At 34.0% G+C, this 24,969-nt stretch overlaps 1 protein-coding gene across 1 annotated transcript in view; it reads left to right on the top strand.

The window, feature by feature from the left end:
* The window catches only part of LOC119828184, a 172,872-nt gene that overhangs the window by 79,427 nt on the left and 68,476 nt on the right, over positions 1-24,969 (top strand). Inside the window, exons 3-4 of the mRNA XM_038350285.1 lie at positions 14,107-14,485; positions 23,744-23,811. Of these exons, the coding sequence (XP_038206213.1) occupies positions 14,107-14,485; positions 23,744-23,811 (447 nt within the window). The remainder of the gene's footprint in view (positions 1-14,106; positions 14,486-23,743; positions 23,812-24,969) is intronic.

Raw genomic sequence — 24,969 nt, 5'->3', positions numbered from 1 at the left:
TAAAAGTTTAATAATGCATACAGTCGTACAACGAAGACTTTAAGGCTGGTTAATATGCGAGGGCTAAGGAGCGAGACGAGAAAGGAAAGAGCCCGAGCTAGACGCGGCGTGTTGTTAACAATTCGGGACAATATTTAGGGGCTGCCGCGCTTATGTTTTAATGTAAACGTATCTTACAATATGCGTATAATCTTATTGACATGATTGAATAGTGATATGTGAAATTGGTACATCCTTTCTGTGCTATGAGAGATCAGAGAGCAAATCGTGATTTCATGGTAACAAGTATCTGCGTTTTCATCATAACTATGTTATAAAAATTGAAGTCCCGTGTCCCCTAGTGGGGTATGGGGTAGATGACCTACATCTGTTTTACTGATCGATTTTCTTTACGGACAAGTAGGTGATCAACCACCACCCATCTAAATTATACAACTTCTTTAATTTTTCCACAGTAGGTCGTTGCACGTTTTTTTATTTTTAATTATACGAGTATCATAATCACATTTTTCTATATTCATAGAATTTTGACAACTCTAAAAAACTCCGTATATGGCTGTAAACTTTATTATTCGATATATCTTCACTTAAAATAATAGGTACGTACTTGTTGTTTACGTTGCGATCGTAAACGTATTTTGAATTTAGTCGGATTATAAGATACTTATAAAAGGATGAAGGGAATGATGTAAATATTGACATCGGATCCAAAGTTTATCTCAGCAATATATAAAGAATATATATAAAAAAAGAAATATGTTGTCGAATAAATTTAAAACAATTACAAAGCGCCAATAGTAACTTAACGCTTCGTTAATTAAAGCTAACCCTAATGGATTTGCAATTACCGTCAGCTTGATTAATTTCACTCCACTTTTACATTACCGGCAAATGGATACACCCTTGCGTGTATATTTGTTATGTAAGAAGAAGTTTTATCTCATTGATCCGGCTGAATTTTAGTACGTAGCCATGTGGCTCGTCCTGGACCTATTATAACATAACAAGCTTCCACCCCGGCTTCGTCTGTGGTACATATATAGCTCTCAAAGATGACGTACCTATCCAAAGGTGAAAGATTTTTTTAAATCACTCAAGCAGCTCCTGAGATTAAAATGTTCATACGAATAGACTATTGTGTACCACGGGCGAAGCCAGAGTGTACCGCTAGTGCACAATATAACGGGATGATTATATCTGAAGCAATAGTGACTTTACTGAAAGCAGGATCCAGAAAGTGTACCACTTTAAGTATTAAAGTATCAAATGCAATTCCGAGTGCATTTAAAAGGAAAAAATTAAAATTCGAATTCCAGCTAGTACGTTTGCAAATTTTTTTATTTGTTTTGGTTCATAAAATTGTTAAATAAATAAATAAATAAATGCCGCTGTCTCTTTTTCGTTATTTCTCATGTAATTAAGCCACCAACTATACACTACAACATCCAAATATGGACATGGACAACTAAAATTTCTCCTGAACAGATTATCCCATTTATACTAAACGTTAAAGTTAACAAAACATTTCCTCAAAGATGAGCATCATATTAGGATACTTACGCCCCTCGATTACTGTTTAATCCCTCCTAGAAAATGCTTATCACGTACTACGTTGCTTCCTGTTTTGGCTCCAATAAATTCCTCAAGGATTGTCATTTTACCACTTGGAATATCGCCAGCCAAATGTTGCCAACGTCGTGCTAAATTAACTCCATAGTTCTATGTAATTGGGAGCCAAATGAATGGCCCTTTAATTCATATCAGATTCTCTCAGCGGTTGATTAAATAAACTGTCTCTGAAATGTCCATGAACTGGCTGGAATATCTTGTTTTGGTCCTATTTAACTAGCATTTGAGCAGTAAAACCTTTTTTAAATAAGTAGTTTTGATTGTCAGGTAGTGTATTACAACCACAGATAACATAAGACTACACAGTATACACTAACTTTAGAGAAACGGCTGCAAAGTCCAATATCTTCTAGGTTTAACATAATCAGGTTGTCTTCAGTGGTTGCTTGATGAAATAAACTGACTGTGTCTGTGAACTGGTTTGTAATAGTTTTGTTTCTAGTCTTATTTCAAATAGCTTTTGAGTAAAATCTTACTTAGTAATGAGTTGCAATTAATTGTTTTTTTTTTTATGAAAAATATTACCAAATTACTATAAAAATCAATAACCTTGCACGCAACGTACAGTCCCTTATATTTTTTCGTGTTCAACTTTATCAAATTATAACCAACGACCATTATTTTTTATTAGTTTGATAATTTTCTGCACGCTAGAACGCAAATAAACAAAACTCTATGATTTGAGGACTTCCTATCCGAGAATGTCTGATAAATTAAATCGAATTCATTAATTTCCTCACGTAACTTTTTAGGCTTTGTTTCAAACTGCCGCAATTTATTGTCAGAAGTTTTATTCGATATCGATTTACGAGTTCAGTGAACAATATCATTGTTAGTATTAGATTTTCTTATCTTCCATTGTTAGGGAATTTTTTTATAAGTACATAGTATAAAACAAAGTCACTTTCCGCCGTGTGTGAGTCTGTATACTTAGAACTTTAAAATTACACAACAGATTTCGATAGGGTTTTTTTAATAGATAGGACAATTCAAGTAGAAGGTTTATACTTTATAATATGTACAATGTATGCGTAATTTCACCCATAGAAAGCCGGTGTGGGTCGCTAGTATTATATAAAATCGTAATTACAGGTCAATTTCTTATCGTACTTAGTCAATCGTGATATTATATTTACGTAATTTATAAAAATCTCCTCGAAGTGATTGCGTATCTAATGCTTTCGCAAAATGATTTATTTTTATATTGTATGGAATGCATTGTACGAGCCACATTATAATTGAAAGGATGAAGGATTTCCCGCCAATTTCCTTGCTTAGATTGTATCTGGATAGAGGCACTTATCAGATTATCGCTACGGGCTGCCACATCTTTTCAACGTCAAGTATTCAGTGCTTGGCTTCTGTTAAGGTTAAATAAATAGACTTAGAAATAAAAACAACCTCTTGTATTTCAACTAAATAACATAAACATTCTTAGAAAATAATTTTACCCTTTAGGTGTAAAGGAGTGTGCGTGATTCATTATTTTAACTATCATCATTACGTTTATAATTTTATTAAATTACTAGCTGCGCCCCACGGTTTCATCCGCATAAGTCCGTATACCGTAGGAATATCGGGATAAAAAGTTGCCTATAATATGTTCTTCCAATTGTCCAGCTGTCTACGAACCAAATTTCATTGCAATCGGTTCAGTAGTTTTTGCGTGAAAGAGCAACAAACACACACACATCCTTACAAACTTTCGCATTTATAATATAAGTAGGATAGGTTTATTATAAGTATTTACTATTTCGGTAAACCATAAAGCACTTAGTTGAACATAATTATTTTACAAATTTAAAGTTACCCTCATAGGAGGCCTGTGTCCCAGCAGTGGGAACATATATGGGCTGATGAAGACGATGACGACAAATTTAAAGTGACTTCGAACTCCAAAGATAGTATAAACTGTTTTTCATTAATCCGTGTCTTCAATTAACAATTATATACTGACACCGTTTTCTCTATGTACACTAGCTGTTCGCCCCGGCTTCGCCGATGGTGCATATATAACCTATATCACTCAGTGCAGTTGCAACTTTCCAATGGTGAAAGAATTTTTAAAATCGGTCCAGCAGTTTTGGCGTGAAAACGGTATAAAAATACAAATAAATAGTTATAAATGACAATGATTGTATCAACAATAACTTGGTCACGAGGTCACTTCTACGAGTAGGTTCAATAATATAATGAAAACTATGATTATTCATCTACTAGTTAATTGGCCCGAGGCGCGGCATGGGAGTGCCGGGTAGGCGCAGTTCTTGCCGATACCCCGCTTAAATATTAACTAGCAATTAGTAAACGTGATGGTTATTTGAACGTATTTTTACGTAACTTCGACTCTTGGTTGTGACCTGTTCATTTTTCTTCTTGCCTTTGTAAATGGCTTTGAACAACCAACCACCAATGTGTCAATGTGTCAAAAAAGACAGCATAATTATTAGCACCTTGTTATAAACATAATAGATTGGCTAATGAAGATTTGCTAGACAATCATTCGCCAAATATCGTTAATAGTGTAGTGTAATATTATCTGTATCGTGTAGCTGAATTCAATATGGCGTCTTCGCTTTGGTTGTGACGATAAAAACGTTTATTAGATAGCACGTCTTCATAAAATATTAAGAAAAAAAGACGAATCTGTACTGTAACTTAAAATGCTAGAGTGATATATAGTTATTATGACTGAGATTCATGAGTTTCTTTTTTTTATGTCATAGTCGGTAATGGAGCTGGTGGGTCACCTGATGGTAAGCAATATGCCTCTCCAAATGTTCATGGGCGGTGGGCCCATGAACATTTGGAGAGGCATAAGGCCAATTGCCGACCTTACGCCTCTACAAATGGATTGCCGACTTTAAATTGGGAAGGGATTAACAAAGGATTGACGAGAGGAATAAAGGAAAGGACTGGAAAGGGTAAGGAAAAGGATATAGGCCTCCGGCTCCCCCACTCACCATACGAAACACAACAGCATGCTATTATTTCACGCCAGTTTTCTGTGGGGGTGTGGCACTGGGTTATAGTTCATCATGGCTCATAAATAATTGAAACGTTCGTATGCACAAATTAACTGAAGCTTTTCAGAAATGATTTCATAGAAGAAATCTACATAAAAACATTTGAATTACACCGTCCTAACTCGAACACTTTACATATGCATTCAAAGTTGGACGGGAATGGAAAACGAATGAAAACTTTCTACAATTCTATGAAATTTTCATGTAAGCTAATGCAGTGCAACTGTGATATTTTGTAGGTGTGGCGTTTTATAATTTTCCTGTTTTATATGCTGTGATATTCAACTTTCTTGTACCTTACAATATATAAGATACTTCTTGAAAACCCGCGGCGTCTCTCGCGTAGTACTCGGGTAAAATATTTCGAACCAAAAGTTTTAAATATGGATTGATGGATGTATATGTTTGCTATTCTTTCATGCGAAAACAGCTTATCGTATCTGTGTGAAATTTTGTACAGAGATAGATTATAGTCTAGATTAGCACATAAGTTACTTTTTAACCGGGTACCACGGGACGGTACCGGGTGACGCGGCGGGTTACAACTAGTAATAATATAAAGGTGGAGAATGTGTTATTTTCGTAACGTAATTTGAAAATTTCGAACGTAATTGTCTCAGAAACTACTTCTACTAAGGAAGACTATTTCTGTTTAAATATTCTATTTATGAAATACTAGCTGCGCCCCGCGGTTTCACCCTCGCAAGTCCGTATCCCGTAGGAATATCGGGATAAAAAGTTGTATCATTCCAGTTATCCAGCTGTCTACGTACCAAATTTCATTGCAATCGGTTCAGTAGTTTTTGCGTGAAAGAGCAACAATCACACACACATCCTTGCAAACTTTCGCATTTATAATATTAGTAAGATATTAGTAAGACTATACGACTATGGAATAAAAGCTGAGATAAAATATGTTAAAAACAGCGAGTTAAAAACCACGTCATAACGTCTAAAAATACTGTGTCACAGGTGCCAACGCTTCGCTATTGCTTGTAAATTCATACATTTAACTGTAAACTGAGAAAAGTAACGTACAAAATTTAACTCGTTGCTGCAAATTATTTTTTGTGTGTTGCATTTTTTTATAAGTTCTTTTTTGTGCTTTCAACTGCGAAGTCATACTGATTCATTTTTAACTAGCTATGTGCTCCGGTCACACGCACGTCGTGCACGCTTAGTCTATAGTCTATAGTCTTATTCCATGAATGGACTACTTGACAAAACAATATTTTTTTCCCTTCGAACCAGTAGTACCTGAGATAAGCGCGTTCAAATAAACAAACAAATTTCTTGTATTATGTAAAACATTCGTATCTGTCATTATTGGTTTACTTTTAAAATAATGTATTTTAAAATATTATTTAAATTATATATTTTATTGTTTTATATTTAAAAAATATAAACTTTTTCATAATTTTACCTTACAATACAAACAAAAACTGTTTACATCAAATTTATCTTCATTAAGTATAGCCTATATCCAACCGATTATTACATAGGCACCATAAGTTTACAGCTTTATTTGCATATTTAACCACTTTAAACCCGGTTTTATTTATTCAACCGTCTAAAACCAAATAAATCTGGTTCACTGGGTCATTACCACAAGTTACGTAGTCTCAAGCAAACAACCCCATAGCTTATTCAAATAGCGTCTAATACGCAAGCTTTGGCGTGCTAACCATGGAGAAATGGTGCTCGTAAAGAAATAAGAGTCGATCATTATGATACGTTAAGTGGTATATGATTTGTGGACTTTAATGTACAGGCTGGCGAGTTTTAATATGTGCAAAATTTGTATGTTTTGGTTTATAGGAATATATGTAACAAAGAATTTGTTACGTAACTAATATTATGCTAATCAAATAGTCATGTTTTATTAATGCACGCTTCGAAACCCATTTGCCAGAACAGACTTTTCTTATTGAATTTGGATTGAAGTAGATAACAATTATCTCTTTAAGTCCTTATTGTCTAACCTGTATTTTATGTTTGATCAAACTGCACATATAAGATTAAAATCTGTTTAGTAGTCTCCCCGTGAGAAAACTCGCTGTAAAGTGTTCGAAACGTCGGGTTAATAATATAATGAATAAATCGCGTTTGAAAATCAGTTTAAAGAAAGAAAGAAAGAAAATACATTTAATCACAAATACAACAAAAAAAGCTTACAACTAATACATTTTGAGAACAATAAAAAATAAGTCTTTAATTTCTAAATCTGTTCAGTAGTTTAGGAGACCAACGCGGACAAGTAATGTAACACGTTATTTTATATATATTAAGATTACTTCTAAACGCTTTCGCGTATTTGAATAATTGATCCAATAAAACGCTACAACTTGTAACTTTCACCACTCAAAACTTGATCTATGTAGTTACCTACAGAGTGAGATTGCGTGCCGAAAAAAAATTAGGAAAGCGCGTAAAAAGTCCGATACGGGTTTACGTAATTAACCTGGGAGAATATAAGCTATAATAAATTATCGTATTATGGAACGTGAAAAGTTTACAAATATTAATAAATCTATTGCTATATAACTACCTTTGTTTCTGAATTTTGTTTAAAAGTTGATATTGTTTTACTTTTTTATTTAAACCATCCCGGTATTTATGTATGCATATTCAATCGTTCAATATAAATACTTACTAATATTACAAATTACGATTGATTGATTGATTGATTGATTGATTCAAAACTGAAATGTTTGATGAATAGAGCCCTTATTTTCTTAAATACTTATCTTCTTCTCCAAATTCGATGTGAAATGTGAAGATATTTACATATGACAACAAATTTCACGTGGCAAGACGTACACAAACAAAGCCAATTTATAATTCATAACGAATTTCATGATGCATGAATTTGGATTTTTAAATGTGTGTACATACAACTTCGGTTTTATTTGAGTATACTTGTGTTACAAAATTAAATAAAGACAAGCTCAAACTTCCTAGAACACACCAGCTTGAACTCAATTCAAAACACTAATATTAATTAACGTCCCTAAAAGTTCACTTAAAACTCAAAATGTCGTTACAAAGATAGCGGTATTTAAATTTCGAACTGCGCTTCAATGTTGCCAGACTGTTTGGAGTGTTGCCAACGTTGAATAAATGAACACGGATGAAAAAAACATTTGTTGCTGAGCCATTGTCTGTGTTTTTTCCGGCCACAGTGACAAGTTTTTCTATTTCCATTACAAAATAGATAGTTAGTGCTTTTTCAATAGTTTGAACGTCCGTTACATGACGTATGGACGTCGAACAAAATAGTTTAAGGTGCCATTTAGAATTTTTTTTTATATTTCACTATTTTTTGCGTTATATTTCTTTTTTATATCCATTATTTTACTATTGACGTAAAACCACTACTAATAGATCAAAATAATTAATAAATAACGAAATAATCGATCATTTATTTATATTTATAAAGTAATGTAGCTTAACTTTGAACGTTACAAATATGTTCAATGAAACACTACATCAGAATATACCGTTAAAGCACTAATACATAAGAATGTGAATCTTGTTTTCGTTCTTTCTCAGTACTTCAAAAAAGTGTACGCCCCGGGATGCCCGTCTTTAATGATGGCATTGAGTAATCTACGTCCCAAACACTGCATGAGAGAAAGGGATGCCAGACAAATGGGAACAGTAACGCGTTACGTAACGAAGCGTCTTACCCTCCCATTAGAACTTACGCTTCAAAATGTAATCTTAAATACTAAAAAAAAATGGTTGCCTGTAAAGTCGGTTTTACGGGCGAAGATTTTACGTGACAACGTCTTTTTCTCGGAAGAATATTTATTGATATGAATATTATTAAATTGCACAATAGGAACAAGGAATTGGATGAAAATAAGAATTGCACAAATTTTAACTATAGAAAATATATTTTGTTTACTAAAAAGACAGAGACAGAGACACAAGCACGCGCCGATTCAATGCGCCTAATTCTCTAGTGCTGCGCGCGCGGCGGACCAATCATAGTTCGGTGACTCATCGTAACGTTACCGGGCGTTACACTTTTTCATGAGTGACTCCGAGCCGCAACCTACTTTAAGACGTTGTCACGTCAAAAAAAACATTGAAAAAGCACAAAAAACGCAATAAATAATAGAAGCATTGCCCAGTACAGTACTAGTTGTCCAAGAATATTTGTCTAACCCACAATTTCACGTTCTCGTTCCTTTTAAGTATTCATTTGCGAGCGAGTAAAATGTTATCTCTGCAAAGATTTCGCAACAATTGCTTTGTGAAAACTCACGCTTTCCAGTGCTTTTGACACTTTGACAGGTAACCGAGATTCCCCTGACCCCTTTGATATGCAATTCAGGTGTCTTCGAAGAAATCTTTTCAAATCCGATATTTGTGCAAACAGTTTTCTGTGAGTCATCCAAATAATATGTAAAGAAATAAGAACTAGGAACGCGACCATTTTTATATATAGTCGCTCGTCCGTGCTGCCCTGCCAGGGTAGTCCCGGTATAAAAACAATTTAAAAATCTACCAATTTATCCTGAGTAGGATAGCCAGTATTAAATATCCTTTCTGTATGAAAGCAATTGAGCATTTTTAAGCTATACTTATTGTTGGATATGCTTGACCTGATCCAAATAAACAGGATCTTCTATTTCCATTCGTTCCCAATTAAGTTTTTTTATATAAACTATCACATCCTTAATATCAACATCAAGTCTCACTATCTTCTCATACATTTTTATATGAATGAACAACGCTTGGAACCTGTCCATGTATCTCTTCATAGTCGTGTATATGACACGCTGCTCGAGTTTTAAATGTTGCAATATCGCAAAACAGAACCCTATTCTATAGCGCTGAGTGTGTTTGTATTTTGCCTGCATCAGTTGTACATATGGCAGTTTATATCTCGTCTCATATATGAACTGCTCCATCAGACGCACTATTTTGTTCTTCTGCCTCAAAAACTTCTTTGCCTCTATCGGATCGAAGTATATTTCTCTGCGATACGGCACATGTGAAGGCAGCTCTCGGATCTTGTCAAATCTCCTCGTTTCCAGTGCTAGTACGTCTTTATCAAAGTCAAGCAGTGTTTTGTTTTTCTTCTCTAATATCGAAGTGACTTCCATTTTGAGTTTCCGCGTTTCGTATTCCTCTTTAGTTAAATAGTTTTCGTACTCATCTTTCTCTTTAGTTGTGGTCCTCGGTTCGCGCGTGGCCTTCTCCAGATGAGCTTTCTCTGTTAATAATGATGGAGTGATAGTTGGACCCATTAAGTCAGATTTAGCTGTATAAACTCCATACAGATATTTCTTTATATACTCATCTGGTTTTATGTCGAATATACTGCAACTGGTAATACGTAGCCCTGCAACATTTTATAAATGTATTAACTTAATTATATTATGCCTAGCTGCGCTACGCGATTTTCACCTGCATGTGTTATTTTAATATATCACTGCTAAATATCACCAAAATCCGTTCACTGATTGTTGCGTGAAATTGGAACAAACATACATTCATCCTCACAAATTTTCGTTAATAGCAGGATAGCATGGTAAAGAAAGTAATTCTTCAAACTTACATGTCACTAAGAAAACAATCGAGAACATTTTCCGAAGCAGCGACACTTTAATCCTGCATAATCAAATTGTAATTAAATTTACTAGTTAATTGAATTTTAATCCTTTTTAACAGATGTTGATTTAATGGACATTAAAGCATTTATTGAGTAAGATCTTGAGCCGATAGGCTGTGCGAAGTGAAATTACAAAAATAATAAAGCATCTTATTTACTGACGTTCCAAAAAACGAAGGAGGTTTCACTTAGACTGATTTTTTTTTGTATTGTTACTACAATATTAAAAAAATTTTAAATCACTTCGTGAATTTTCTACCGATTGACTGTGTTGTGTGTTTACTAGTTAATAATTTCGGAATTAATTTGTCCTTTAATCATGTCGAAGGTTGTATAACTATACTATTTTAAATTTTTCAACAGGAATAGATCTATTCGTAATTTAATTTTTTCGACTCAGCCCGCGAGCCGTTTCACCGATGGGCTGGAGTTAGAAGAAATTAAGCATAGCAAATTCAGCGACATTCTAAGAAAACCTTGAAGCTCTATTTTCAGTTGATGAATGGTGTAAAAACTGCGAAATTCGCTCTCCGCTTGAATACAGCACGTTAGTCTTCCCTAATTAATAGACATTTTAGTCAAAGTGATAAATATACGCTGTCTCGGAGGATCGGGTTCACAAAATGAAAGAAGATTTTTGATGCCGTGAATTAACGCTCATAATGTAGAATTTTCCTTCATCTAATTATACGCGAACGTTATACATTTAATAATAAAATGGAGTGGGGGAGCGATAAATTATTTCATATTTAAACTGGTTTCACCCTCGGAGTCAGAGGAACAGATTACTTGTAGGATATCCGGGATAAAAAGTATCCTATATAATTGCACGGGAATTATTCTACGTCCTTTCTCGGGTTTCAAACTATTTCTGTACCAAATTTCATCAAATTGGTCCAATAGTTTTAAATTAGAGCGTTCAAGCATGTAAACAAATAACGTAGCTTTATATGACAACTAGCTGCGCCCCGCGATATCACCCACGTAAGTCCGTATCGCGTAGGAATATCGGGATAAAAAGTTGCCTATATGTTATTCCAGTTGTCCAGCTGTCTACGTACCAAATTTCATTACAATCGGTTTAGTAGTATTTGCGTGAAAAAGCAACAAACACATACACATCCTTACAAAATTTCGCGTTTATAATATTAGTAGTATAGGATTATTGACAACTATGTTGTTTTGTTTCAATTTGTTTCCCAAACATTTAATATATATGAAATTAAGGACAACGCAAAATCTAAATTAAAGGTACGTATAATTTAAATAATTTGACAAAAAGCATATAGGCCAAACTGATAACTTTGCCATTAAGAATTCTTAATTCTATTAATTCACCACTCTACTAAACACTACATAATATAATCGCAATTTACCCTATTATTTATTAAGATAGCTCCATCCATTACCAGGAAGTCTAATATATCTTGCCAGCGTCAGCTTGTAAGGAAAAATAACACAATTTAAGCAGACAAGGAAAATAATACATTTGTTATTTCCAAGTCGAAAAAATTTCAAACATCTTGCGCTATGGGTCGATCACAATGATATTTTAATCATTTTCGTTCTTACAAAGAATGGAATTAAAGAATCGAAAATAAAATATATTAGAGAAATATCAATTTATTTTGAAAAAAAAGTCCTGCTCATTACGAGGATAACACCTAGTACATTTAGTCTATAAAATATATGAAAAATGAAGCAAATAGTTACTAAAAATACTGAGCCTATATAAATTCGTTTCCACAAATTGTATATTCAGGATTGGAAGGGATTAAATTCCGAAAACATTCCCTTATAAAATTATTTACCTTACAAATCTCTTGATATCTTAAATCCTTAGACTTTTCTGTCTCACGCCGAATTATTACGAAAACTTATTTCGTAAAGTTATCTGGTAAAAGTTTTTTGTATTTGCATAAGAGAAATTTCAGTGAGAATAGTGTTTTTTCGTCAAATATCTTTACGATTAGCTTCGGATTTGTACAAAGAACTTTATTATTCAGATTTATTATGCAAATGACTTTTGAACTTTATTGAGATGTCATTACTTTTCATTTTAGATTGTAAAGAAGCTGTTTAGGTGTATTGATAAAACAAAGACGACTGACGACATTATTGCTATCTCTTTCTCTCCCGATAGACTCTTCTGTACTCATGCTGTGACTGTGATAGTTTTTTGAGCACCTTCACTGACTGACACACATTGTGAGGATTGAAGATAATTTCATTATTGTTACCATTATATTAGTTTATATGTTTTATCATATGTAGGTATATATTACACAAACAAGAATTACTTAAAATAAAATAATATGTATTAGCTTCTGGGGTACAAATATGTTAGTATAATATGATATGAACAAACCCAAAAAATAAAGACAAATTTCCGATTGACAGATGGATCATTGCCAAATCGTAATCCTCGTAATTTAAAGAAAATATAGAAAGTAATATTTAGTATAGCATTATGTTATCTGTGGTAATATATTAAAACTACAAAGTCCCCCCTTCATTATGATTGAATACTCTCTACTTTAAGCCAAAGTTGAAGCAAAATGTGTTTATAATAACTTTACCTCATTTTTAATATAAGAGCTTAAGCTGAAAGATAAATGTTTGAAGAGATTTCATAAAGATTTAGTTCTTAGCTGTTTAGTGATAAATCGAGGATACGGTGGAAATATTTTAAAGGTCGAAGGTGTTATAGAATCGGTGTAGGTATTACATTCGTATATAAAATAAGATCAAATATATGATATGAATTATACGATTTATAATTCATGTGAAATTCTATTTACGACATCCAATCTGTACATATGAATAAAATTTAATTGTAAGTAATGTTGGATTAACAGTTAGTTTTTATTAAATGAATATAAAAGTGCATTTGGTTTTTAAAAAAGTATCTTAATGACCGGATGAATCTTGCTCATAGTCGTAATTTACCATATTTAAAGCATACAACGCTTTTAAAAATACAATTAGATTATATATATATAACTAGCTGCGCCCCGCGGTTTCACTCGCGTATGTCCGTATCCTGTAGAAATATCGGGATAAAAAGTTGCCTATATGTTATTCCAGTTGTCCAGCGAGACACGTACCAAATATCTATAGTTAATATAATCAATAGTTTTTGCGTGAAAGAGCAACAAACACACACACATCCTTACAAACTTTCGCATCTATAATATTAGTAAGATAATAAATGATGCTGTCACTTATGAAATACATAATTCAAACACAGCAAATAAATTCAACTCAAAAAACAAATTGAATGCTACACGATATTACCTGATCAAATAAATACACAATGAAGGATCATCCATCTTGATTCAATTTTTCGTCCCCATAAGGGCATGACGTTATCGGAGCTAACCCATATCCTCGCGGAAATTGGTTCAACGAGACAGTTTGAGGCCAGCCCAGAACTAAATGTACTTGTATTTATTGAGGGCTTACATGAGGCCGTTAATTAAGACCGCTGAACTACTTATGAGTAATCGAATCTTTTCTATTGTAATGTACTTGGAGAGTTATTTGCTAAGCGCTCAGATACGTCTGGTATTTGTACCTACATAAGTATATGAGAACGTAGGTCTTGATAAGTTGCGACGTATACACGTATTTTATTGAATGCAGACTAAAGTCCGATACGGAGTTATGGATCATAACAAACAGTACTGAAATATTAATGGTGTTACTTTTGAAATCAGATACGTTATTACTCAATGTGATATTCTTTTATCAAGCATGAAATTAGAATAAACAATAGATCATTTTAAAAATGAAAACCCTTAATGAGCATTATTTTCTTTCCAGTTCACCTACAACTCGAGGATTCAGCGCTCCGAGATTACGTTCTGCACTCGATAATCGGCGGCTCCATCAGGGGCAACTTCACGCCGACCAGTTTCACCGACAAGCCCTGTGATACTCCCCCCTACTTCATTCCGAAGCGATCGAGAAACATTCGCGAACATTCTAGAACTAAGTGGCCTAGTGAATATAGGACGAAAAGTGATTATTATTTTAAGCCGCGTTATAGAGCTGCAAGGTCTGTGCGAAGTAAGGGGAGATTTCATAGATTTCTCTCAGCTGTTGTTGTCAGCGGACCGCTAGAGGGCAGAAGCGCTGTAGCGCTGCGATGGTCAGTGGACGCTGCGCGTATAAATAAGGAGGAAACTAGTGTCGTTTTTAGGTAAGTTTCATAGCATATTTAGTAAGTTTTAAATCAAAATATATCAAAATATCAAATATAATAAAATTTTGTAGCAAGTACAAATGTTAAATTTACCACAATACTCTGCCTTCTGAATTATGGTTGGTTGTATATTTTTAACAAAACTATTTTATTTGTTGAAATGTTTCTATCTTACACTTAGAAATCCATTTATACCATTATTAATTTAAGCTTTGAGTACTATTTCTTCAATAATTTTCAAGAAAATATTACATTAAACAGGTATTTAAGTATTTTAATTATATGTTACGTGTTCGTAACTCCATTTCTTTATTAAGTATGAATAATAATCATCATAAACACACCCTAAGCAATATGCAAACACAATTTCACGTCCCTACATCTACGTCTATCTAACCAGAATCTAAAATTACGATATAATTCCCAACAAAACGTGTTTTGTCGCGTATCACCTGTGTCTAAATTAATCCCTGCTGGTTCTATGAAACGCGCAGGAACCGCTTATCGCGTCATTTATTTGGGCGGATGTGGAAAGCCCGATGAAGACAAATGAACTGGGGACAGTGTGCTTTCACCGTTAGCGGACGTAGTTGGATGACACGTATGAATTTTTTAGATAAACTGCAATATTTTATTATTGAATTCGAATTTTTCTAGAAGTTTATAGTTTTATCATTTACCACTTTTCGGAAAGCAGTTTCTACAGAGAGCCTTCGAGAAACTCTGTAGTTGTTCTTTTAAAATAAGTCGATTTCATATTTCAATTTGCATTTGCAAGCAGTGGTGGCTCAGTGGTGAGAACCTCGGACTTCAAAATCGATAAGTCGGGGTTCGAGACCGGGCGAGCGTGCAGGAAATAAATTGATTTTTCAATTTATCTGCGCATGTAGATAACATCACCACTGCTTAAACGGTGAAGGAAAACATCGTGAGGAAACCGGCATGTCCGAGAATCAAAAGTTCGACGACATGTGACATCTGCCAACCCGCACTTGGCCAGCGTGGTGGATTATGGCCTGAACCCTCATAGGAGGCCTGTGTCCCAGCAGTGGGAACATATATGGGCTGATGATGATGATGATGATGATGATATTTCAATTTTACGTTACATGTACATAATAATTATGATGCCAGAGAACGGTCCTGTGGTCCTTAAGGTACGGAACCTGAGTAGGGCGGGGGATTTATATACAATTATGTGTTCTGATGCAAAGTGAGAAATCTGTGCAAACGGTTATTATCTAGAGTCTAGACTATCACTAGTCTAAATAATACTAATTAGAATGTGACACTCAATTATTGAAGATCTTGAAGAATATTAATGAATTATTTGATAAAATAAAAAGACGGAGATAAGAGGACAAGGAAATTGATTATCTGTGATGATATCTATGTGACCGTAATAAAAAGATAAGTGAACGACATAATGCACAGCTGTACAGTGCATCTCTCATTCGCCCTATATCATTCTCCTTACAATATCTATCATACATTTCTAGACACGAGACTGAATTTGTTAATCATCTTAATTTATTAAGTTAGCAGTTTATATACTAGATAGTATTTCAGTTATATGACACCAGCTGTTCGCCCCGGCTTCGCCTGTGGTACATATATAGCCTTTATCACTCAGTGAAGTTACAGCTTTCCAATAGTGAAAGGATTTTTGAAATCGGTCCAGTGGTTTTTGTGCGAAATCTTGACAAACATACAAAAATACTAGTTTCCCCTTCACAATTATCTGTAGATCTGTAGATGTACATGTGTTATTTTTTATAGATACGTGCATCAGGAGATAAAATAGACACTAGCGTTTATAGCGTACTAGCTTTCCGCCCGCGGATTCGCCCGCGTTGATTTCGGTTATATCGCTTTCATCCCCTGTTTCAACCCCTTCCATCCTTTATTTGCGATAAAATGTATCCTATGTACTTTCCCAAGTTTTTTTCTATCTTCATTCCAAATTTCAACAAAATCGCTTCAGTGGTTTAGGCGTTAAAGCGTAAGGTTCGCATTTATAATATTAGTAAGGATAAGACTAATGAATTTCATGCCTAATGAGGTCGCTATTCATGAAAATATCCAGACCATAACATCGTACCGAAATTTGTTAATGTAACGTTCACGACGGAACACAGAATTTACTCATTTCGCAAGACACGAAACAGCGAGTATGGACATGGCCTTAGATATAATTATCGCAAAACATTGAATAGCGACAGTATCACCTTCAGTCTATACATTTTTGTTGTGCCCGAAACTCAATTTGAAAACCCAGCGATGAAAGGAGATTCTGAATTAAAACCAACCGTTTTCATTCATCTTTATATACACAGCCTTTATAATTGGATGATGTTTTTGTTTTTTGGATTCGCCGTCAAGATTAAAATCGTGTTTGATAATTTCATCGATCTGAAATACTGCGTTTGTTGGTCTACGTGAGCTGGTCGCGTCGATTAATATACGACTATATACTGTTACTTTTCATGACTGTTACAGTAACCACAAATACGGGACACATGTTAATACACATGTGAATAATATGTAATAATATATAGGAAACGGAAAACTTCCATATAATAATATGGAAGTTTTCCTTTTCCTTACTGTTCCCAGTACATACCTTCCTTTTTACTTAATGTGTCTTTGTAAACCATAAAGTGGGCAGCGCATTTGTGAATGTTCATGGGCGGTGGTGATTGCTTACCTTCAGGCAAATCACCAGCTCAGTTGGCCCCTAGTATATTAAAAAATTACCAGTTTGCTGCCCTTTCAATAAAGCGGCTCGACGGAACTCAGTGGGGTTTTAGTCGGTAGGAAACCGACATAACCCAGGGCTATGTCGGATTATCTTACCCTGGGGACCAGTAGTATCTATGAAAGATGTCTCCACTTCCCCACAAAAAAAGAGTAATGATTTTTAAAAGTTCGTAGTTATAGTATAGTTCGCTAAATTCGTAGTAGCTTTATAGATGTTATTATACATATAAACCTTCCTCTTGAATCTATCTAATAAATATCCATCAAAATCCGTTGTGCAGTTTTAAAAATCTAAGCACACATACATACTTGGGGACAGACGTGGGAAGCGACGTTCCATTATACTATGTAGTGATTTAAAAATTACATTCGATTTTATTTCTAAATTTCACGGAACAGATTTTCTCCACACAATTTGTTATGAGTTTATGGCACACTAAATTATGCTTACGAACTAATTACTTAAAGTTCCCAATTCGACGAACGTCCATTATCCAAAAGTTTTGATACATTCGTAATTAACGTTAGTGGCAGTATTCGATTATCGCAGCCCATCTTCCTTTCAAGTCTTTTATAACAGAAAATCTTTTGTTGCTGATAATGAAAAGTAATTTACAACTTCCATCGACACGCCATTTAAGGAATAAAGACCTTAAAAACAAGTAAATAAGCTAAGCTTTCCAATGTATTTTTTTGGATTTTTGGATTTATATACATGAAAGCATTCGTGATAAAAGAAAACAAATTAGGGACATTTTTCAGACTCAATAAGACATTTTTTCCCCTTACATTTAAAAGAATATGCCTCGCACTCACCTGTATTACGTAAATGCAATTTACAGCACTGAAACCGCATTCGATTTGCCCACCCCATATTGTGGGAGCTCTCATCTAAACCGCTAACATACTGTAAATATTCCACAAACCACAATAACGTCTGTCTATAAAGGCGCGGTAACTGCATCATGACCCAATTCTTCCTAAAATCTTACTATATCCTTGTGCTGTTCACTAACCAATAAACTAGCTTCTACAACCTGAAACTTATAAATCCCGTCCGGTATACGTTAACTTATAGAACATCGTCCTAGTTGGCAAGCCTTGCCAGCAATTTACCTGCCAAATAAAGAAACGCTGCCAGTAAGCCAAATGCGTTCTCTGACTGCCAATAAACCAGTTGCAGTGGAAACTGTGTGATAACTCGCTATTATTTATTGCCTTTCAAGTTCGCGTTGGATTTTTAACGAATTTTGAGCTATTGTAAATGTAATCCACATATCCAAATACCGATGTTAGTTTATCTCTTATTTTTAGGCATCAATAGTAATAAATATTCATCAGACTGTATAAGAATTGTTGTTCAACTATAAATTACGACTGTGAAATGAAAGCGTTCAGTTAAAACGTCACTTGCGCCCGATTCTTATTTGAAAGTGTCAACAATATCTAGCTATCCATTTTCTGACAAATGTCTGTCAATAACCAACAGAAACATTGTTTTTATATTGGTATGCAAATTAGAAATCGATCCAAAATTATTATAATCGAAGATTGATGTTAATCTAACATAGTAGGTACATTATTAATTTCGGGCTTTTGATATAAGATTTGAACTGTCCCGCGGTGCAAATGCAAATTCCTTATTACAGCGTAAAGGATATGTTTCATGTTATATGTGTATAATTACTAAGGCGTATGTATATACGTCATAATAAAATCAAATCAATTTTTATTTATAAAGTTTAGGGAACACCAGCAACAAATTTCTACATATGATATGAATACATTTACTTACGTTTATAAAGCTTCCTTCGAAAGTAACCATATAGATTACTATATAAAATCTGATACTGACCCCAGAAATTTACCATTTCGGTCAGTAGCGTAGAAGGTAACGTCTTTTTAAACATAACAAAATATAATCTGTAAACGAGAATTGACGTAATATTCTCAAGTGTCTCTTATGTAATCTTAATGTAATTTGACTCCGTCAAATCATTCAGAATTTTTTACAAAATCAAAGACTACAATTTAGTTGTATTGTAAAACGGCATAAATTCGAACCTTGCTGCACGGTGACAAGGCTGAAATTGAGTCGTCAAATGAGTTAATTCTAACCTGAATAACCCTGATCTGTCTGATTTGGACTGATGGATGATTTCGACCTTCGCATTCCATCAAATGGATTAAGAGAATGTCACTTTAGACTATTTCTGTACTCGCCCTGTATTCTGTGTTGAGATTATTCGTGAATGATTAATGTCAGCTTGATATAGTGAGTAAAAGCTACGTAGTGTTAACTGTTTCGTTTGTAAGCATTACATAGAAAGGACGTATCTATATACATATATATATATATATATATATATATATATAACTCAAAGGACTGACTGACTGACTGACATAGTGATCTATCGATGTACAGTCCAAACTACTGGACGGATAGGGCTGAAATTTGGCATGTAGATAAATGTTATGGCGTAGGCATCCGCTATGAAAGGATTCTGTTCAATTCTACCCCCAAACAGATAAAATTTGTATCAAGAAAATATATTAGCTGCGGGCAACAGCTAGTTCTTTATGTAATGCAATCTACTCTTAGGTTAGATTGTCTCTACCGTAAGTATGTATGTTATTTAATTTTGTGATACGTTAATCTCAAATCGACTGAATTTTTTTTTACATTACTATTAACGCACAAGTAAGGTTCATAGAAAGCCGAGGCGGACCGCTTGTATGATAAATGGATTGATAAATAATAAGTATGTATGTTTTATATGAATTTTTTAAAGAGACATTAACAATTTTACATACGTTTTAAATTGAGCCTTATCTTAGTTTACTTAAGGTTAAAAATAGTATAACATAAAATATAATTGAGACACATTGGATATTTATTTATTCACGAACAACTAGATTTGTCCCTCGGCTACACACACGTATTACATGATGTTATAAGATAGCTATAGCATTTGAAAGTGAATGGACTATTCAACACATTTTTTTTTTCAAATTCGAACCACTACTTCCAGAGATTAACACATCGTATAAACAAATAAATTGTTGAGCTTACGCTGTTATTATAGATTACAGTTATTTATATCGTAATATCAAAACTAAAATCGGTATAAATCTTACTATGCAAGCAATATATATAAAAAGATAAAAAATAGACATTTTTACATATCTACGTCATATGAAATGATTATTTTACTGATATCACACAGGCCATTACAATATCTTGTTTTTTTACACGCAATAAAACACATTTTAGCTTGACAAACAACATGATTTTGTATTATTATGTTACCCAGTCCTTCATAGAAATGTAGGCTCTATCGGAATTCCGGTAAGGGCTATTTTCGAATAATACACTACATACAGCCATTACTCAATTTCTGCGTTTGTAGCTTCAATCATAATTTATATTCGCGAATATCTCCGAGGTTTGTATTTTTTATAACATAATATTTTGGATGGCAATTTTTCTGATTTTATACGATATATAAAAATGTTTCTTAAACAGATTCTAGGAATTACATTATCCATTAAGCTTGAAATTGATAATAAATCGACTGTCGATTACCTTCTAGGGACATGATATAATGTTTAACTGGAAACATTTATTTATTACTAGACTTCGTTTAGGTGTACTTTTAAAACGTTTTAATACAGGAAAGTCATAAATAACCGGAAATAATACTAATACAGAAGAATACAGAAATTTAAAAGTAAAAATCAGGATGTCCTGTTTAGTCCTGAGTATTCTATTTCATTGTGGGAGTCGAGCACGCTTCGACACGAATTGGGCTAACTCGCACCGTGATAGTACCACACTGTGTTTCCTTCGGTGAGTGGGGGAGCCGGATGCCCGATTCCTTTTCCTCACCCTTCCTTCCCGTCGTCAATCTTTTCCTTATCCCTTACGCCTCGAAAGCGGGCAGCGCTTTTGCAGAGGCACTACCTCTGCGATTGTCTATGTTCAGTTGCCCCCTATAACGTAAAAAAATGTGTTTCCTATAGAAATGAATAAGTAAAAGACTCAGTCAATAAGCAGTAAATAGGACCTCTACTACGATTACCAGGGGCGACTCAAAAAAAATGCCTCAGTCGGTCGGACACCCAACCCACGTATTCGTAAATAAAGAAAAATTTTCAGTAAAACAGATGTTGACTTCAGTTTTTTATCAATTCTTCCAAGTCCATAAGAGTTCATACGTGTATGAAAACAAAAAAAAAAATTAAACTCCTCTTGTGACAACCCTATCATATTAGCCAATCGTGTTGCGTTTAGCGTGAGTGTAACGCTTCGCAGCTTTGGTTTAGTTATGATTCACATGTGAGACTTAATTGTGACGTAATAGGGTAGACAGTCTCGTATGAAAGCAGTCTGCAGTTATTGCCTCTGTTATAAAAACGTTAAAGGCATATTTTAGAATATGATTGTTAACCTTAAAAGGATGAATGAATTCCTGAATTATTAAATGCAAAAAATATAGTTGTTTTTGATCTAGTTTTGATTAAAATAAAAAACATGAAGACAATAATGACACTTGAGAATATTGATGACGAATGAAATTTAAATGCCTTTGTTATTGTTATGTATTTATATTTTTTGTGTAAAATATGTGTTAATACTAATTTGTGTGGTGTACTTAAAAAACGTCCTATCATCCTAGGTTACGTTATAAAATAGATGGAGGCGCTAATTAAGTTATATAAATGTTTATATTTATTTTTAAATCGGACAGGAGACCCTTTTTAAGGTAGTGAACAACACATGAGCTGGGAAGGAACTAACTTTATTTAAAATTACATTAAAAACATTGATTACATTAACAAAGACACCATTATACCCTAACATGCACATAAATCTATACTAATATTATAAGGCTGAAAAGTTTCGGATTTAAAAAATTCTATCAGTGTTAGATAGCCCATTTATTGAGGTAGAGCCTATATATGTACCACGGGCGAAGCCGGGGTGGACCGCTAGTCTTAATATAAGTGTTTCTTAAAACTACTTAGGATTAGACTACATAACTCCCTCGACACCTTTTTCACCACCTAATTGGTATAAAATGATGAATGATGAATGAAATATTGTATACTAGCTGCGCCCCGCGGTTTCACCCGCGTAAGTCTGTATCTCGTATGAATATCGGGATAAAGAGTTGCCTGTGTGTGATTCCAATTATCCAGCTATCTGCGTACCAAATTTTATTGCAATCGCTTCAGTACTTTTAACGTGAAAGAGTAACAAACATCGAACCATACATACATTCAACCTTACTTACAAACTTTCGCGTTTACAATATTAAGTATGATAAATAACACTATTATTACAAACTTCAGTAGACGGAACCCTGGCGCCTCGCTCCGACTTAATAAGTTCAGTATTGGTGTCGCAAGTCTCGTAAGATCGCCGTTAAAGTTTGTACCCCTCGTCCCTGTAAGCGAACCGATAACTGGGAAACTTGCTGGTTCATCTTGCTAACCGACTTCGAAAATAGCGTATAGGTTTATTTCAAGATTCTTAGAATTTATGGCGTGGTAGTATACGGTATTATGAAATTAACGCCAACAGCAATGATATTATTTATTCGGAGTCGAGCACGCTTCGGCACGAATTGGGCCAGCTCGCACCGGGGAAGTACCACACCCCTACAAAAGACCGGCGTGAAATAATAGTGGGGGAGGCGGTGGCCTATTTCCTTCTCCTATTCCTTCCCAGTCCATTCCTTCTTTCCAGTCATTAATCCTTTCCTTATCCCTTATCCCTTAAAACCGGCCAGCGCATTATCAGAGATCTGAGCCTCTGCGAATGTTCATGGGCTGTGGTGATCGTTTACCATCAGGCGAACCACCAGCTCAGTTGCCCGCTATGACATTAAAAAAAGAAAAAAAAATCCCTGCTTGTAATTGTCAGGGACTGCATGAGATTTGTTTGTTATACTTTTACTTACTTTATGATTATTATTAATGGAAAAATGGATATGACGTACTTCGTTAATGGAAATACTTTGTCGATGACTACGAGTCTTGCTATAGCAAGTGATACTTTTAGTATAAATAAAACATTATAACGAAATTTTATGAAAAAAATCGATTTTGTTAATAAATTTATATACTAGATTCCCGTAGGCAAAGGAAAATATAGATAGTCCCGGGATTTCTCGGGTCATGAACTATATTTGTACCAAATTTCATATTTATCTGTTGTGTGGTTTAGGCTTGAAGGAGAGGCACACAGACAAGTTTCCTTTCGCTTTGTTATGTTAGGGATATTAGGGATACCAACGAATGTATGTATTTGTGTGTGTTTGTATATATATTAACTTGGAAGTTAAGTTGAAGAATAATATGTAATAAATCCTTTACATATTCCATTTATCTTTATATGAGAGTCTTATCCTTAAGGTTTTCAATTAGATCGCTTAATGTTAAGAAATTTTCTATAAAAATATAATGTTCTAATTTATTTATTTGTTTCAGGTTACGATATAGAAAAACAACGAGTACCACCATTTACCAAGTGTTCTTTACTAAAACTTTAAGATTAGGTAAGTTTCATACATTTGTTTTACATACAAGCGGTCCGTCCGGCTTTGCCCATGGTATATATGTAGCCTATAGCACTCAGAATTTTGCACGTATCCAACAGTGAAAGAATCCTGTTTCTGTTCATGAGATTATCGTGTCCAAACAAACAATCTAATTATATTATTAGTATATATAATATATAAATATATTATATAAAGAAAATATTATAGAAATATATTTTAATAGTACATATCGTGTTAAAATTGTTTATTAGCATATAAATAGTGTACCACACATAGATTTGTAATAAAAGTAAAATAACTTTTAATTGCGAGTTGAATCGTGTTACTTTTTCTCTGTAAAGGTAACAGACGTTTAATAAATAACGTATCTATTAAGAAATTCAAGATAATAAATTCAAAATAACACGATAACTTCTGGAGATTACTTCGATTGTATAATCTTTATAACATTACCATGGATGAGGATGACAAAGTGTAGGAGAATAATATAAAACTTAGTAAAAGCTGATACAACTTCTTATAAAACTTTTTCGCTCTTTATGCGGTGAAGGATCATGATGAAATTGGTTGTATACATACATTCTTATAAGCTTGGCCCGGTGGGAAGGTTTTATACATTAATCATATTGTTAGAAATCAAAAAAGGGGCTATGCTGAATATTAGTTTGATCGTAATAAGTGTATACACATCCTACTAATATTATAAATGCGAAAGTTTGTAAGGATGAGTGTTTTTGTTGCTCTTTCACACAAAAACTACTGAACAGATTGCAATGAAATTTGGTACGTAGACAGCTGGACAACTGGAATAACATATAGGTAACTTTTTATCGCGATATACCTACGGGATACGGATTTACGCGGGTGAAACCGCGGGGCGCAGCTAGAATATAATAAGTATAGGCACAATTCGTACGAATGCGCCCCGTTTCTGTTTCGATATTTTATAGGATTCGATAACCGAAAGAGTTTTATCAAGTTAAGAAAAGAGACAACTGTATCTTAACTGAAAATTATGCATAGTGAAGTCCCGTGTCCTCTAGTGGGGTATGGGGCAGATGATGTACATCTGTTTCACTGATCGATTTTCTTTAAAGACAAGTAGGTTGATCATCCTTCTGTGTCCTGGCAGACCGAGATATTATTTTTTGTGCG

This window comes from Zerene cesonia, chromosome 7 (assembly GCF_012273895.1).
Source record: "Zerene cesonia ecotype Mississippi chromosome 7, Zerene_cesonia_1.1, whole genome shotgun sequence".
Lineage (NCBI taxonomy): Eukaryota > Metazoa > Arthropoda > Insecta > Lepidoptera > Pieridae > Zerene > Zerene cesonia.
The sequence above is the reverse complement of the archived record's forward strand: the minus strand, read 5'-3'. Positions and strand labels throughout refer to the sequence as shown.